This window comes from Manis pentadactyla, chromosome 3, assembly GCF_030020395.1.
Source record: "Manis pentadactyla isolate mManPen7 chromosome 3, mManPen7.hap1, whole genome shotgun sequence".
Classification (NCBI taxonomy): domain Eukaryota; kingdom Metazoa; phylum Chordata; class Mammalia; order Pholidota; family Manidae; genus Manis; species Manis pentadactyla.
The window spans coordinates 108,052,853-108,066,341 of NC_080021.1; the positions used below are offsets into that span (position 1 = coordinate 108,052,853).

The following is a 13,489-nucleotide window of genomic DNA, read 5'->3' on the forward strand; positions in this document are numbered from 1 at the left end:
TTGTTAAGCATGTTATTGATGCCACATATTGTACTGGGCATTGGTGACACAGATGGAGGTGGCATTGCACCAGCTCAGGGTGTAGTTACGTCATGTATTACTGAAGAAGACTAGTGAGTGATAGCTGGGAACACTGTGGGAGAAGTTCTGTGACAGATGCACACACAGGATGAGTAAACACCTAGTGTGCTCCCCAACTATGGTGTGGGGGGGTCTGCAAATTATAAAAGGAAAAGTGTTGTAAACAGAGCCGAACTTGGAAAGACAAATAGTCATAATGCAAGGGAAGCAGAGGTGCTTGATTCCAGTGAAGATGTTCCAGGGATAGAGAACAGTTGTTTGATGGGAACATAGTTTATAGAAGTAGAGTTTGTGGTGAGAAACATAGAAATAAGTCAGAAAGAGAAGCAGGGAGTAGCTCTCGGGGCATCCTCACGTACCCTGGCAGTGCTGCCCCACAGCGAGGAGGGCTGGTCAGCAGATGTGGTGGGAGAAGTAGTAAGGGATGGATTAGGGAATGGGTGATGTAGATATAGTGAATAGATTTAAGGGGTATTCAGGTGAAGAGGAAGACAAAGCAATCAAGAACAGTTTCCAAGTGTCTGATTTGGGCAATGAGACAGCTAGTGGGCCATTTCCTGATCTGGGGAAAATAGGAGGAGAAGGACCTCTTACGAGAAGATCATTGCTTCATTTTAAACAAGTTATATTAGTGAATGTGGCACATCATCATGGCAACATTTGGGCTGTATTCAGAAATGGATATCTGGAGCTCTGGAGGGAGATGCAGCAAGGTATATATAAAGATACATAACCATCAGCAGATGATGCCTGAACCTGGGGGTGGCTGAGATAATGTAGAAAGAAGGAGACGGTGGCAGAGAGAATCCCATGGAACACCTAAAGGACAGGTAATAAAAAAACAAATATTGAAAGACACCGAGATGTGGTCACAGGCACAGGAGGGCAGCAAGAAGAGAGTGATGATCTTACGTAGAAAGCCTGAAGTATCAGGGAGTATTCACTGGGTGGAATGTTTTTGAGAGATCATGTAAGATTAGGCCTGAAAAAAAATACAGATTTGGAAAAGCAGAAAGTGGTTCCTGGTGATCTTGGAGAGAGAATGTGCTGTGTAGGGGATGGTGGAACTCTGAAGTCAGTCTTTTGTAGAGAAAAAATGGGAAATGGCAAAGAGAGAGATCAATTATAGACAACTCTTACAAGAAGTTGGCATTTAGAGTGCGATATAGGACAAAATAGGAGGCTGGTTTGGGAGGCTGGCATGTAGGAATAAGCATTCAGAGATGCTTACAGTTTGAGTGGGTAAATCGATAGCAATTGATATTTGAAGCCCTTTTATTCTTGTAAAAATGAGTGTTCTAGTGATCAGAATGTTTAAACAAACCTGTGATGAGTTCAGCATTTAAAAATAATTTTTACTTAATATCATCTTTCCATTGGAGGTATGCTTATTTTAAATAAACTGAAATAATACTTTTATATGGGAAAATAGCACAGAACTAAGAACATTCTTCTCAGGGATACCCATCCCTCTGGCAGCAATCTGTCCTTTGGAAAAAATAGGAGGAGAAGCAATCTAGTCACCAAGATTTCATCAGATGTTGTGTCAATCCTGGCCAGAAATAGATGGCATACTGATATTGTGTAACTTGAAAATCTTTTAATAAAAGGATGACTTTTAAGGAAATAGTATGCATAGGGAAACCAAAAGAAATATAAGAGTGGGGACTTCTAGCATCTGTAAACCTAAGGATGTGAGAGGAGGGAACAGTTGTGTGGACCTGGAATTGAAGGGAGCTACTTGATAAAAATGTGGCATTTCTTTAAGGAAAGCAGCTGCCGTGGCGATCTGTCTCCCCTGCATGTGAACCTTGGCTGGTGCTTCTTCACCAGCCAAGTGGTACCCTCAGCTGGAAGGCATAGGACAGTGATGTATCCTTACAATTAGGCCTCCCAGGGCCCAGAGCAGGGCAGCAGATGGAGAATTGTTACCCATCAATGATAGATGGCACAGTGTGAAACAGATGGGGAAGTAGTTTACCTACTTTCTAACTTAAATTTGCATTCCAGTAGTTGTTGATGTGTCTTATGAAGTTGATTGGGACTGAGTCGGCTCCTAAGATTTTTGGATCAACTTTCATCATCAATATTTTTATTACTGGACTTTAAATATGTTAGCTGTGATCTCAGCATCCTGTGGTGCTTTTCAGTGGTAGGGTAACAATCATGCCTCTGCCTCTGACAGCTGCTTACAAAAACTGTTCCTGATTTTATTCAATTAAGTGATCAAGTCTATTTTACACAGAGGTATTGAAGAGTTAGCTGAACTAATGTGGCAAAGTACATAATACGCACACAATAAATTATTATCCTTTCCCTCTTACATTATTTTATGGTTTTATTAAGATTATTTAACCTGAGGATATTCAGTAAAATATTGAAAGTAGTGGTTGGTTTAGTTCAAGGATAGAGTAAGTAGCCTCCTGCTCTGTGCTGGGTGTGCGTGTGCTGAAAGGACCTGGTCCTTCTCATGGTGTGAGACAGTAGCTGCTCTGCTGTTGGAGATGCTCATCTGCTGCTTGCGTGAGTTTTCGTTTCAGTAGTAAATGGATACACAGTCATAGGCACACATCCTTTACTTTTGTGGGTATTTCTTATGCAGCGACTATAATCTACAAAAAGAATTTTGCTTTAGGGTAGCAGCTCCGATGAACTCTTCAGGAGTTATCTTTAATGTATCATCTATCTGAGTGAATGAGTTATGCTCTGTGGTATTTAGCTTATTTTGGTAAGAAAGAGCATCAACCTTGAGGATGACAGATTGAAATAAATATTTTTATCAACATGAAACCATAATGTTTGAAAAAGATTGTGGCAAAAGTAAATACTGTCCAGGGAAACACTGTGAAACCACAGTTTCTGATAAATTGTATATAAAGCTTATTTGGATTTGTTCTAGAAATTTTCTTTGTTGCATATGTATTAATAATAGAGGAAGAAAAAGAAAGCAGTGGTTCAGTGTGTTTTCCTATATTCAGTACAATTTCCTCTGCCATATGGGTGTCAATAAACATCAATTCCATTAATAATTTATTTGCCACCTATTTTTAAAAGGAAATTGATAAATACCCATTAGCTTTAATGTTATACTATCTAAAATGCCACAGAAACTAAGATTTTAGTTTCAGATTTCATGAAGTAAAAGGCCAATTTTTGACTATGCAAACAAAAATGTCTACATAAAGGAAAAAGTAAAACTTTTTATAAATTGAAACCATTTACTTTCTTATATAATTTTTATGTGTTCCAATACTATTTGGGTCAAAATTGAGTATTTATACCACCTACAAATTAGAGCTCTTCATGTATAGTCAACTTGAAAATAAATAATATATCAGTCACACTGGGAATTGGGGGAGGAATAGGGATGGATTGATATTCCCAAAAGAAGAGGCGTTCAGTATAATGTTTTCTAAGTAGATCAGTAATATCTCTCATCTTTATATATAAATTTCATCTTTTTACATTATTTAAAGCCTTAAAACTATCATTTTATATCTCTCAGCCCCTTGCAATGTAAAACAATGATAAAAATATGTATACACACATGTATATATGTGGATATACAGGTGCACGTATGGACATAAACATTCATTTTTTTTACACACACCTCTTCACATTATCAGAGTTGGAAGATTATTCTGTTTCCTACTTTACTTGGATTGCAATTTGACTTATCAGGGTATATGCTATAATACGTAACACTCTGGAAAAGGTTAAAGATCATCTCTTTTCACCTGGGACCTTAGCCATTTCCACAGTCTGTTTCAGCTTTGTTTTCTTTTTGGTTTGTCCACACTACCTCAAACTCCCTAGTCAAAGGCAAACTGCTTTATTCGCTTCTTCACTATCAAATCTGTTGATTCCCCATCCATAGACTTTAGTCCCACTCTTCTAAATGGCTTTCCTCTTGCAACATTAACATTTAAAACATATCTCAAGACTCCACTCCCACTTTTAGCCTGCGCAGACTTCCCTACAATAAAGGAATATCTTACTCTTATGATATAATCTGTACCAATGCTTTGCCAACTAAGTCTAGACTTATGGCATTTCTGTTATTATTATTTTGAACTGTTAATTGCTCTGGTGTTGTTATCTTGCTTTTGTTGCTGTGTGTACTTTGGTCACTCTTTTTAAATTTCTCACCTTCCCTCTCCAGCTGAGGTGCTAAGCATGGAGTCTTACCTGGAGCAGCAGCTCAGGAATGTTTACTGGTGTGAACTGATGTTCTAGCACCCCAAGAAGGATTGCTCAATGAGGAACATCACTTTAATATTATATAACCATTTTTAATAAATGGAAGATACTTTTAAAAACATTTTTATATCCAATTTGAAAATAAATTTTGATGGGCAGCTCTCAAACTAGACTAGGCACAATGACCTATGATAACTCAGTGACCAATTCCTTCAAGCTCATAAATATGCTCAAAGAAAAAATTGTGATGTAACTGACAAAATCTGTGCAAGACCCATACATGAGGGTATTTATTCCTGAATCTTCCAAACTTTCAATTTAGCTTGTAAAGTTTGAACTTTATTGCCTTTATTCCAGTAGAGGTAACTTCTCAGATAGTATTTTTAAAATTTTTAGTTGCAGGTTTGATTAAAAGTTTCAACTAAGATATTGAATATGACACCATTAAGTAAATCAGAGAAAAGCAGAGCTGTTCTTACTGAACTTGGGTTAAGTGCAAGAAGGCCCTGGCTATGCACTGCTGCCTTGCACATATCTCTGCAGACCCCCAGGACTCAAAGGAACAGGAAAGAACATCAGTGTAGATCAATACTGTAATTATTTAGTGCTTTTGAAATCTATCCAGAATTGTTGACAAGTTGGTGCAGTGGGTTCATGCTTTGACATTCCTTCTACTGCAAACATACAGCAACACTAGGTAGAAGAGTTATCACATAAAATGCTCAGAGACATGATAAACATCAGCACGGAACAAGACTGGAGTAGAAAGAACCAGAGCATAGAGGTCAGGTCTAAAACCCAGGCATGCTGGGTTCCAGGTCCTCAAGCAAATAGGAGACTTAGAGACGCTTGATGGCAGCCTGAAATGGAGGGTTCTGGTTCAGCCCTAACTCATAAAAGAAGTCTAAAACATAGTCTACTGCTTTACAGGACACTGTAACCCTAAATAGACTAGGGAAAGAGAGGGAGTGACACAATACAGCTTTCAGGAGTAAGAGTAGCATCTAAGGGAGGTCAAGTAATTTGCAGGACTAGATTGCCACTGAACTGTTAATACTCTTTTAATTTTTTTAATTGAAGTACAGTTGATATACAGTATTATGTTGATTTCAAGATACAACATAGTGATTTGACAATTACCTACATTATAAAATGCTCACCCCATCTAGTGAACTTACTATCTGCCAACATAGAAAGATGTTACAGAATTATTGACTATATTCTCTATGCTGTACTTTCATCCCCATGACTAATTTATGTTATGATTGAGATTTTGTGCCTCTTTATCCCCTTTACCTACTTCACCCACCCATCCCACAGCCTCACCCCACATGGTAGCCACCAGTCACTTCTCAGTTTATATGAATTTATTGCTATTTTGTTCATTTTGTATTGTTTTTAGATTCCACATGTAAGTGAAAGCATATGGTATTTGTCTTTTTCTGTCTGGCTTCTTTCACTTAGCATAATACCCTTTAGCTCCATCCATGTTGTTGCAGATTTCAGGATTTCTTTCTATTTATGGCTGAATACTATCCCATTGTGTGTATGTACCACCTCTTCTTTATCCATTCATCTACTGATGGACACTTTGGTTGCTCCCATATCTTGGCTATTGTAAATAATGTGGCAATAAACACAGAGGTACATATATTTTTTCAAGTCAGAGATTTCTTTTTCTTCAGGTAAAATTTCTAGAAGTGGAATTATTGGCTTTTATGGTATTTCTGTTTTTAGTTTTTTGAGGAACCTCCATAGAGCTTTCCATAGTGGCTGCAGCAATTTATATTCCCACCAACAGTGTGGGAAGGATCCCATTTTTCCACATCATTGTAAACTATTGCTATTTCTTGTCTTTTGGATAATGGCCATTCTGACTTGTGTGAGGTGATATCTCATTGTGGATTTAATTTGCATTTCCCTGATGATTAGTGATGTGGAGCATCTTTTCATGTGCCTGGTGGCCCTCTGTGTGTCTTCTCTAGAAAAATGTGGGTTCTAGTCCTCTGTCCATTTTTTAATTGGGTTGTTTGTTTTTTTTATGGTGTTGAGTCATATGAATTCTTTATATGTTTGGCTTTTAGCACATTTTTGGGTATATCATTTGTGATATATTCTCCCATACCATAGGCTGCCTTTTCATTTTGTTGATGGTGTCCTTTGCTGTACAGAAGCTTTTTAGTTTGATGTAGTCCACTTGTTCATCATTGCTTTTGTTTCTCTTCCCTGGTGAGTGAACTGACAGTACTCTTGATGGACATCAATAGAGACATTTTTCTGAAACAACCAAATTCTTATGAGCAAGACTTACACTAGTCCCTTGAAGGCAGGCCACCAGAAGACTCTGTAATTAGTAAAATACTTATGTCATACATTAATGCAATGCAGTAAATGCACATGGTCATAGTACACTGAACTGCAGTTACCTACATCATCACTAAATTTAATAGATACACAGCAACTATCCATGAGTTAGAACCCAGTTGGAAATTGATGAACAAACAAACAATTTATAATCCCTGTCAGTTCAGTTGCACATAATCAAGGACATTAGGGGAGCAAGAGAACTATAGACAGATCTACCTTGACCTAAAAAATACCTCTAGTCTAAAATAAATTCAGATTATATTGTATATATGATGCATTTTATACATTCACACATATAATGCACAGCTGGGAAATGATTCTATCAAGAAACATTGAAGAAACTTTCAAATTAATAAGTTGAAAGTTTCTTAAAAATAACTAATATGTAATTTCAATAGTGGACTAGAAAATGAGGGGTAATATAACAAACTGTCTTATCATTTCATTAGAAGAAATTCATTTTAACAAATGATTATTGTTCTTTTTCTTCAGCCAGTGAAAGCTGTTCTGATGGAGCTCTGATGTGCACCTCCTCTAACAGCTGCGTCCCAGTTCACGAACGTTGTGATGGTTTTGCCAACTGCGTGGATTCCCAACTTGACGAGTCCAGCTGCTCAGGTACTCCATTTCCACTAAAACGTTCTTTACAGTTTAGGCCAGTAAGTTAATCTACAGACAATAAAATATTAAAACTTGAAATTATAAAAAATGGCAAGAATGAAATAAGTCTCTGTTATTGGTTGGGGGGCAGGGAGAATGTTAATGTTTGCCGCTGTGTTTATAAAAAATTTACAAATATATAATATAATAAACTCATGCTTATTCTGTATAACAGTGTTTGCAAACTAAAGAGATAAAATACTTAATTTTAGTATGTTAAAATTATTAGTATTTAATAATGCCTTTGGTGTAAATTGCTTGGTTTCTATTATAAGGAAACCCTACATAATCTAACGCGTTATTACTTTTTTTACCTGTAATTCTTTCCCTATGTTCATAAAGGCTCTCTATTTGCATGGTCTAGTCAGGTTTAAAAGCCAATTTATTAAACTTTAGACTGACTTTTAAACATTTTTTTCTCACCCTGGAATGTTAATAAGATCTAATCATGTATATTTGTGGTTATACTTTTATGAAAACTGCTTTAAAATTCTTTAATTTATTGTACTCCATTGTTAACAACTCTTCTGGTAATTGAATTTTTATTTTATGCAGAGATATATAAGATAATAGATATTCAGGAGCAATATAAATCTGTCATAACAAAAAGATAATATAAATTGGTGATAAAATATATTCAATCATATTTTCTAAATAAATTGGATATATTTCTTATCAAATTCAGGAAAGAATATATACTTTGTATCTTTCAAGCAAGGAGAACATTATGAAATTAGGACCAAAGCATGATAGTTATAATAAATCATAGGGCAAAAAATCATATTTTTTATATATTGCTGAGAATGAATACTCACTCAGCACTGACTTTTATGGGTACAAAAAGAAATCAGGAGGTGAGTAAACTGGGCCCCGTAAAATAAGCAAATGTGAATGCCCTCTCGCATTATTCTCTACTAGTCATGCTCATCCATCAGACTGATATCTAAAAGGAAATACTCTTACTCTCTAAAAGAAAGATATTAATGAGATAGTTCCATTTTTGAAACAATTAAGACACAGTACCTATGTGTGTACAGAGATTTATCTACATAAAGGTAGATTTTCTTCAAGATAGTCCTATGTGAGAACAAATATATGCAACATGTCATGATTTACAGTATACTTTGACATGTTCTACTATTAAAAACACAATCAGAGAAACAGTAGACCTGGCATTCATACTGAGTGAGAGACAACCTGTAGATGATAATATAGGAGACATTTTTGTTACCCCATATATTTTAGTCACTCACAAATTCTACAGTTCATTTACAAAGTACAGGTCATATTGCATAGCTAATGGATTTCAGTACAACAAAGAACCAGTGAAACAATTTTCAGAAATATAATCCATATTATATTATGTGTTCTTTATTTTATGTCTTATAATTTGTCAAATATAAAGCAAAGGCTTCTGTTTTTAAAATGCTTTTAAGCCCAATCCACACTGTGTCAACGTTCATTACACCTAACTCTTTCCAAACATCATATCACTTTAACGTCAGCACTTCATAGACTTGTACAAGCCCAGTTTTCACAGTGTCCAGTAATTGACCCAGTAGTCACACAACAGATGGTGAACATCTGGCCAGCTCCCACCTGGAGGTTTAAGTCAGTAACAAGAATGTCAAACTCAGGCACTGCATGAATGTTGCAGGTTAAGTGTATTTCAACTTGTCTGTTCCCAGATTACATCAGAAAGACATACTACTTGTGCCACAGAAAATTATTGAACAGAATTTGCCTAACTTAATTTACATTGGCAGTGTTTCTCCGGTTATTTGCAGTAGTAGAAGTTAATAAAGTTTATGTTAAGGTGATACTACAGTTATGATAATCATACATTTGAAGGAGAATTAGGAGAAGGCACTAAAAATATAAAGGTACAGGGTGGGATATTGTGAATATAATTTAATGTATAATACTAGAGGTAGTGGTGGTATAGCTTATATATTTCAAAGGGTTTTAAAAATGAACAGAAACACAACAGTTCTTATGCAAGTACTGTGGAGCTATTCAAGTTCCTTAGCCATAGTTAATCCCTCCTGCAGTCCCTGGGCTGGGGTTTCCAGATAAGAAAACATCCTCTGCCCGCTGGGAACTTGGGTTGCTGCACACCTTTCTTGGTAAACTCTTAGATCCGTACAGCTCCTGGATCTACATGCAGTTCACTGTGTCTAGCTATTTTTAATCCATGCAAGTGCATAAACGCTATAGGATTCAAAGGGAGTCACAATCCCATAATATCAGGAACTCCAAGGGGTAATAGAAATTATGAACTGAATAGCAGATCATTTGGCATTTTTAGACGAACAAGTGTTAGAGTTAGAGGACTGGGCTTTCGTATCTGATGCTTCCTTGCTGTTAACTTAAGCAGGTTGTGTTGTTAACCAGTTTCCTCCTCTGTACGAAAGGAAAAGTGTGGTATATACCACATAATGTTACAGGGATTAAACAAGGTGCCCTGGTAAACCTCCGAGGACAGTCTCCGACAGAGAGTGAGTCTTCAGTAAATGATAACGGTGATGGTGATCATAATCACAGAAGGGGAAAACAACAAGAGAAGTTGGAAAGAGCAGTGGTAATGGAAAATAGGTTTTACAGGAAATTCAAAGAACCCCCAAATATAAAGAGATGGATGGGAACAGTTGTCTAATACTTTCTGCCTACCATTCCCTAGTGTAGAAACTTTACAAATAAATTAGTTTCATGCTCCTAGCAGTCCTATAAGGAAGGTGATATAATCCTCACTTAAAACGTGAAGAACCTAATATTTAAAGTATCTAGCCCCAAATCAAACATTAACTGAGCCTGGGACCATGGAGGAAAGGCCAGAGCTCATGTGATTCCCAGTTTTCCTAACACACCACCAAGTAGTAACTGTCACCTCCCTAGTCTCTACATACACTGAGAGAGACCAAAATAATAATAATAATAATAATAATAATAATAATAATAATAATAATATAATGATAATAATAGGTTTCTAGTTGCAAATTATTAAATCTAAGCTTAAAAGTTGTTTTTACATAGATCACTTGTGGAGTTCACATGTGTGCCTGCTTTTCCAAAGTGATAACACCAGAATCAGACTGAGTTCTTCCCAGAATGATGTTTCTACGTAGTAACTTGTGAAGTGCACTGGCCTCCAGATACGTGGTCATAATAACCAGTACATGAGGGAACAGGCTAAAGAGCCCGGGACCCCTGCTGATCCCAGTGTCATGCCCATAGATTCCTAGTTCCCCTCTTCCCATCTAGGGCACTTCTGCTTACCTGCTGGAAGTCTTTCACTCTTCTTTACTAACTAGGGTATCCATCCCCTTCCCCATCTCATATGCTCTCTGCTCATAACTGTTTTCAGTAAATTAAAGATGAACATAGTTTGTGCTATCTTTCCATCTCATGGATAAATAACCTGGGTCTAAGGCAGAAACTTGTTAACAGAGGCACATAGAAGCAATTTACAAATCTTTTGTCCTCTAAGCATGGAGATTCTCTCCTTGTTTTGGCCAATGCCTGTGTTCTTCCACTGTGCTCCATTATCCAGAGCAAGAAAAATACCTATTTAGATTCCCATGGACTCATTCTGTTGTAAGTCAGGCCTATGTTTTCATCTCAGCAATCAAAGTAAATATTAATGACCCCAGGAAACACACAGCTGTGTGTATTTAGCTGCTCTGCAGTATCAGACATTCTATTGGGTTTTTTACTTAAACGGAACTTTTATTTGAGGAAGACTAAAATTGTGCCTCAGACTAAAAATAACCATAAATGATTTATCTAACAAGGTTTGTATCTGTTCATTCTTTATCATACTGGTGGGCTATTTTGAGTGAAACCAGCTAATTTCATATTTAGGAAGGAAATTTCACATCTGTTGTGTTCAGCTGAGCATGGAGAAGGTGTAGCTCTTCACTCTCATCTTCAGCATCCTACTCCCCTCTTGTAATTAATGGAACAGAGAGGAGTAAGGGAAGAGAAGATGGGAAATAACACCCCTGACAAAGTAAATCACGGAAAGCTTTTTAAAACAGGAAGCACACCAGGCACCTGGTATATCTCAGGCTTGTTTCCACCTGCAGCCTTGCACCTTCCCTCTTTTCCTCTTCCTGGCCTCTTTCATACCCTTCCCAATGTTCAATGACTGGCTTGACAATCTGACTTTCTCTAGTTGCCCTTTGCTCCAAAGTTTTCTTTTCATGGATGTTGCCTTCATAAAATTTCTGTTTCTCCTCCTCTTTTCCACTATCCTTCATGATCATCATCCTTTCTTTGCTCAAGTAAATGGTCACAGAGGAGCAAGCCTGAAAAACTGCAACTGGAAGGCAGAGAAAGGAACCTGAAGTCTTAGGTCTAGCCTCTATTTTATCTGGGCTTCAGACCTGCAAATCATGCTGCCCAAGGAGGCTGCCACTTGGATGTCTGCAAGGCACCTAAAACACATTTCATCTTTCCTTTTAGATCTCCTTCCCCATAAATCCCCCAAACTCAGTGAGTGAAACCACCAACTAGCCAGAAACTTGAACAACATCCTTGATTTTTCCAAATAATCAAGATGTTTCCATCCCTACATTCAAATATCTCATAACTTCTCACAACTTTCAACACCTCCGCTCCACCTCTCTCAGTCAGGTGACCACCATTTCTTCATGAAAACCCATAAGTGTGCTCCCAGATTTTAGTCTTGGCCCTTCTGTTGATTTTGCACTCTGGATCCAGAATGACCTTTCTTGAACGCCAGCCGTGCCACTTCCCTTCTTAAAATCCTGGCCTCCTGATTTAAAGCCAAAACTCCTCACTGAGTCTGTATGGTCTGGCCCCTGTGTGTCTTACCTTCTCTAATATTTTCTTCACCTTACCAACATATTCATTAAACCGAACCTCCTTCAGTTCCTCAAACACACCACCTTCTTTTCTTGGGCCTCTGAGTCCTCTGAGTCTTTACATTTACATTTAAACACACACCTGCCTAAATAAATGGCTCCTGATTCCCTGCTGGAAAGCTTTTCCTTATTCCCTAGATTGGAGTTAGGCTCTCTCTTTGGTACTCCCATCAGCCTTGTTTCATCCATCCCAACCTGGTTTACTTTTAACACTGTATTTCAGTGTCCTAGCCACTTCTTTGCATCACCCATGAAGCCAGAAGGTCAGTGAGGACAGAGACTGGGCCTGTGTCTTTTTTAGGTGAAGATTTCTTAAACACATACTATGAGCTAGGCGTTTTCTAACATTCTCAAAGCTACTATTTTTTACTCTGTTTGACAGGAATCTGAGGCACAGGAAGATTAATCACTGTGCACTACAGTGCACAGACAATAAGTTGAATTGAGATGCAAACTCAGGTTCTGGTCTCTGCAGGCTTAATAACTGTGTAACCCCCTGGATTGCTTATCATTACATATGCAGTGCCTAGCCTGGTGTCATCTGAATAGGCACTCAGAATCTATGTGTGGAAAAACAAAGGCAGCAGAGATTTCCATCAGTATTGGAGTTACAGTAGCCCACCTGGGGAAGAATGGTATCCTGCAAGGGAAGAGCTGTTAACAAAGCCAGGAAGAGTGACTTGGGAAGTAAGTGAGTAAGGACGCTAACAGGCCTGAATGGATCAGGGTTGTTCAGTGGTGCTGCAGTGAGACAGCATGAAGGACAGCATCACGAAGAGCTAAAAGCACTAGCCACTTTCACAGCTGTAACTGCATGAAACTATGTAGTCTTTTTAACCTATGAACATACAACCTTTGAAGACAAACGTTCATGCTAACCTAGAACTAGGGAATTCAACCAGCAAAAAGGCAGGTCCAGGTTAATGAGGATCAGTTTGAGCTATGCAGGCATCAGGCATCCGTCATAGATACAGAGGCGGGACATGCACGTGCACACGAGGTAGATGTCATCAGAAAGACACTGCTACCAGTGCAGGGTGTTTGTCTGCTGTGGTAAGTGGCTACTGTGTGGTGCTGAAGGAAACATTTCAGTAAGGAAAAAAGTTTGGTATAATAGCAAAATATCCTCCAGACACATTTTAAATAAGTAGATTGTACCTAATCCAAGGGAGAAAAATTCTTTTCTCCACCTTTATACCACCAGGGCTGTGAAGGGAGTGAATACGTGCAGGCAGCAAAGGCCACTGAACAAATTTGTGGATGCAGGACAGTAACCCAGGGGAATTCTCGTGCTT

The 13,489-nt window shown here is 37.8% G+C and overlaps 1 protein-coding gene across 1 annotated transcript in view; it reads left to right on the forward strand.

The window, feature by feature from the left end:
* Window positions 1-13,489, forward strand: part of MALRD1 (MAM and LDL receptor class A domain containing 1) — a 694,454-nt gene that overhangs the window by 508,405 nt on the left and 172,560 nt on the right. Inside the window, exon 35 of the mRNA XM_057498267.1 lies at window positions 7,141-7,266. Within this exon, the coding sequence (XP_057354250.1) occupies window positions 7,141-7,266 (126 nt within the window). The remainder of the gene's footprint in view (window positions 1-7,140; window positions 7,267-13,489) is intronic.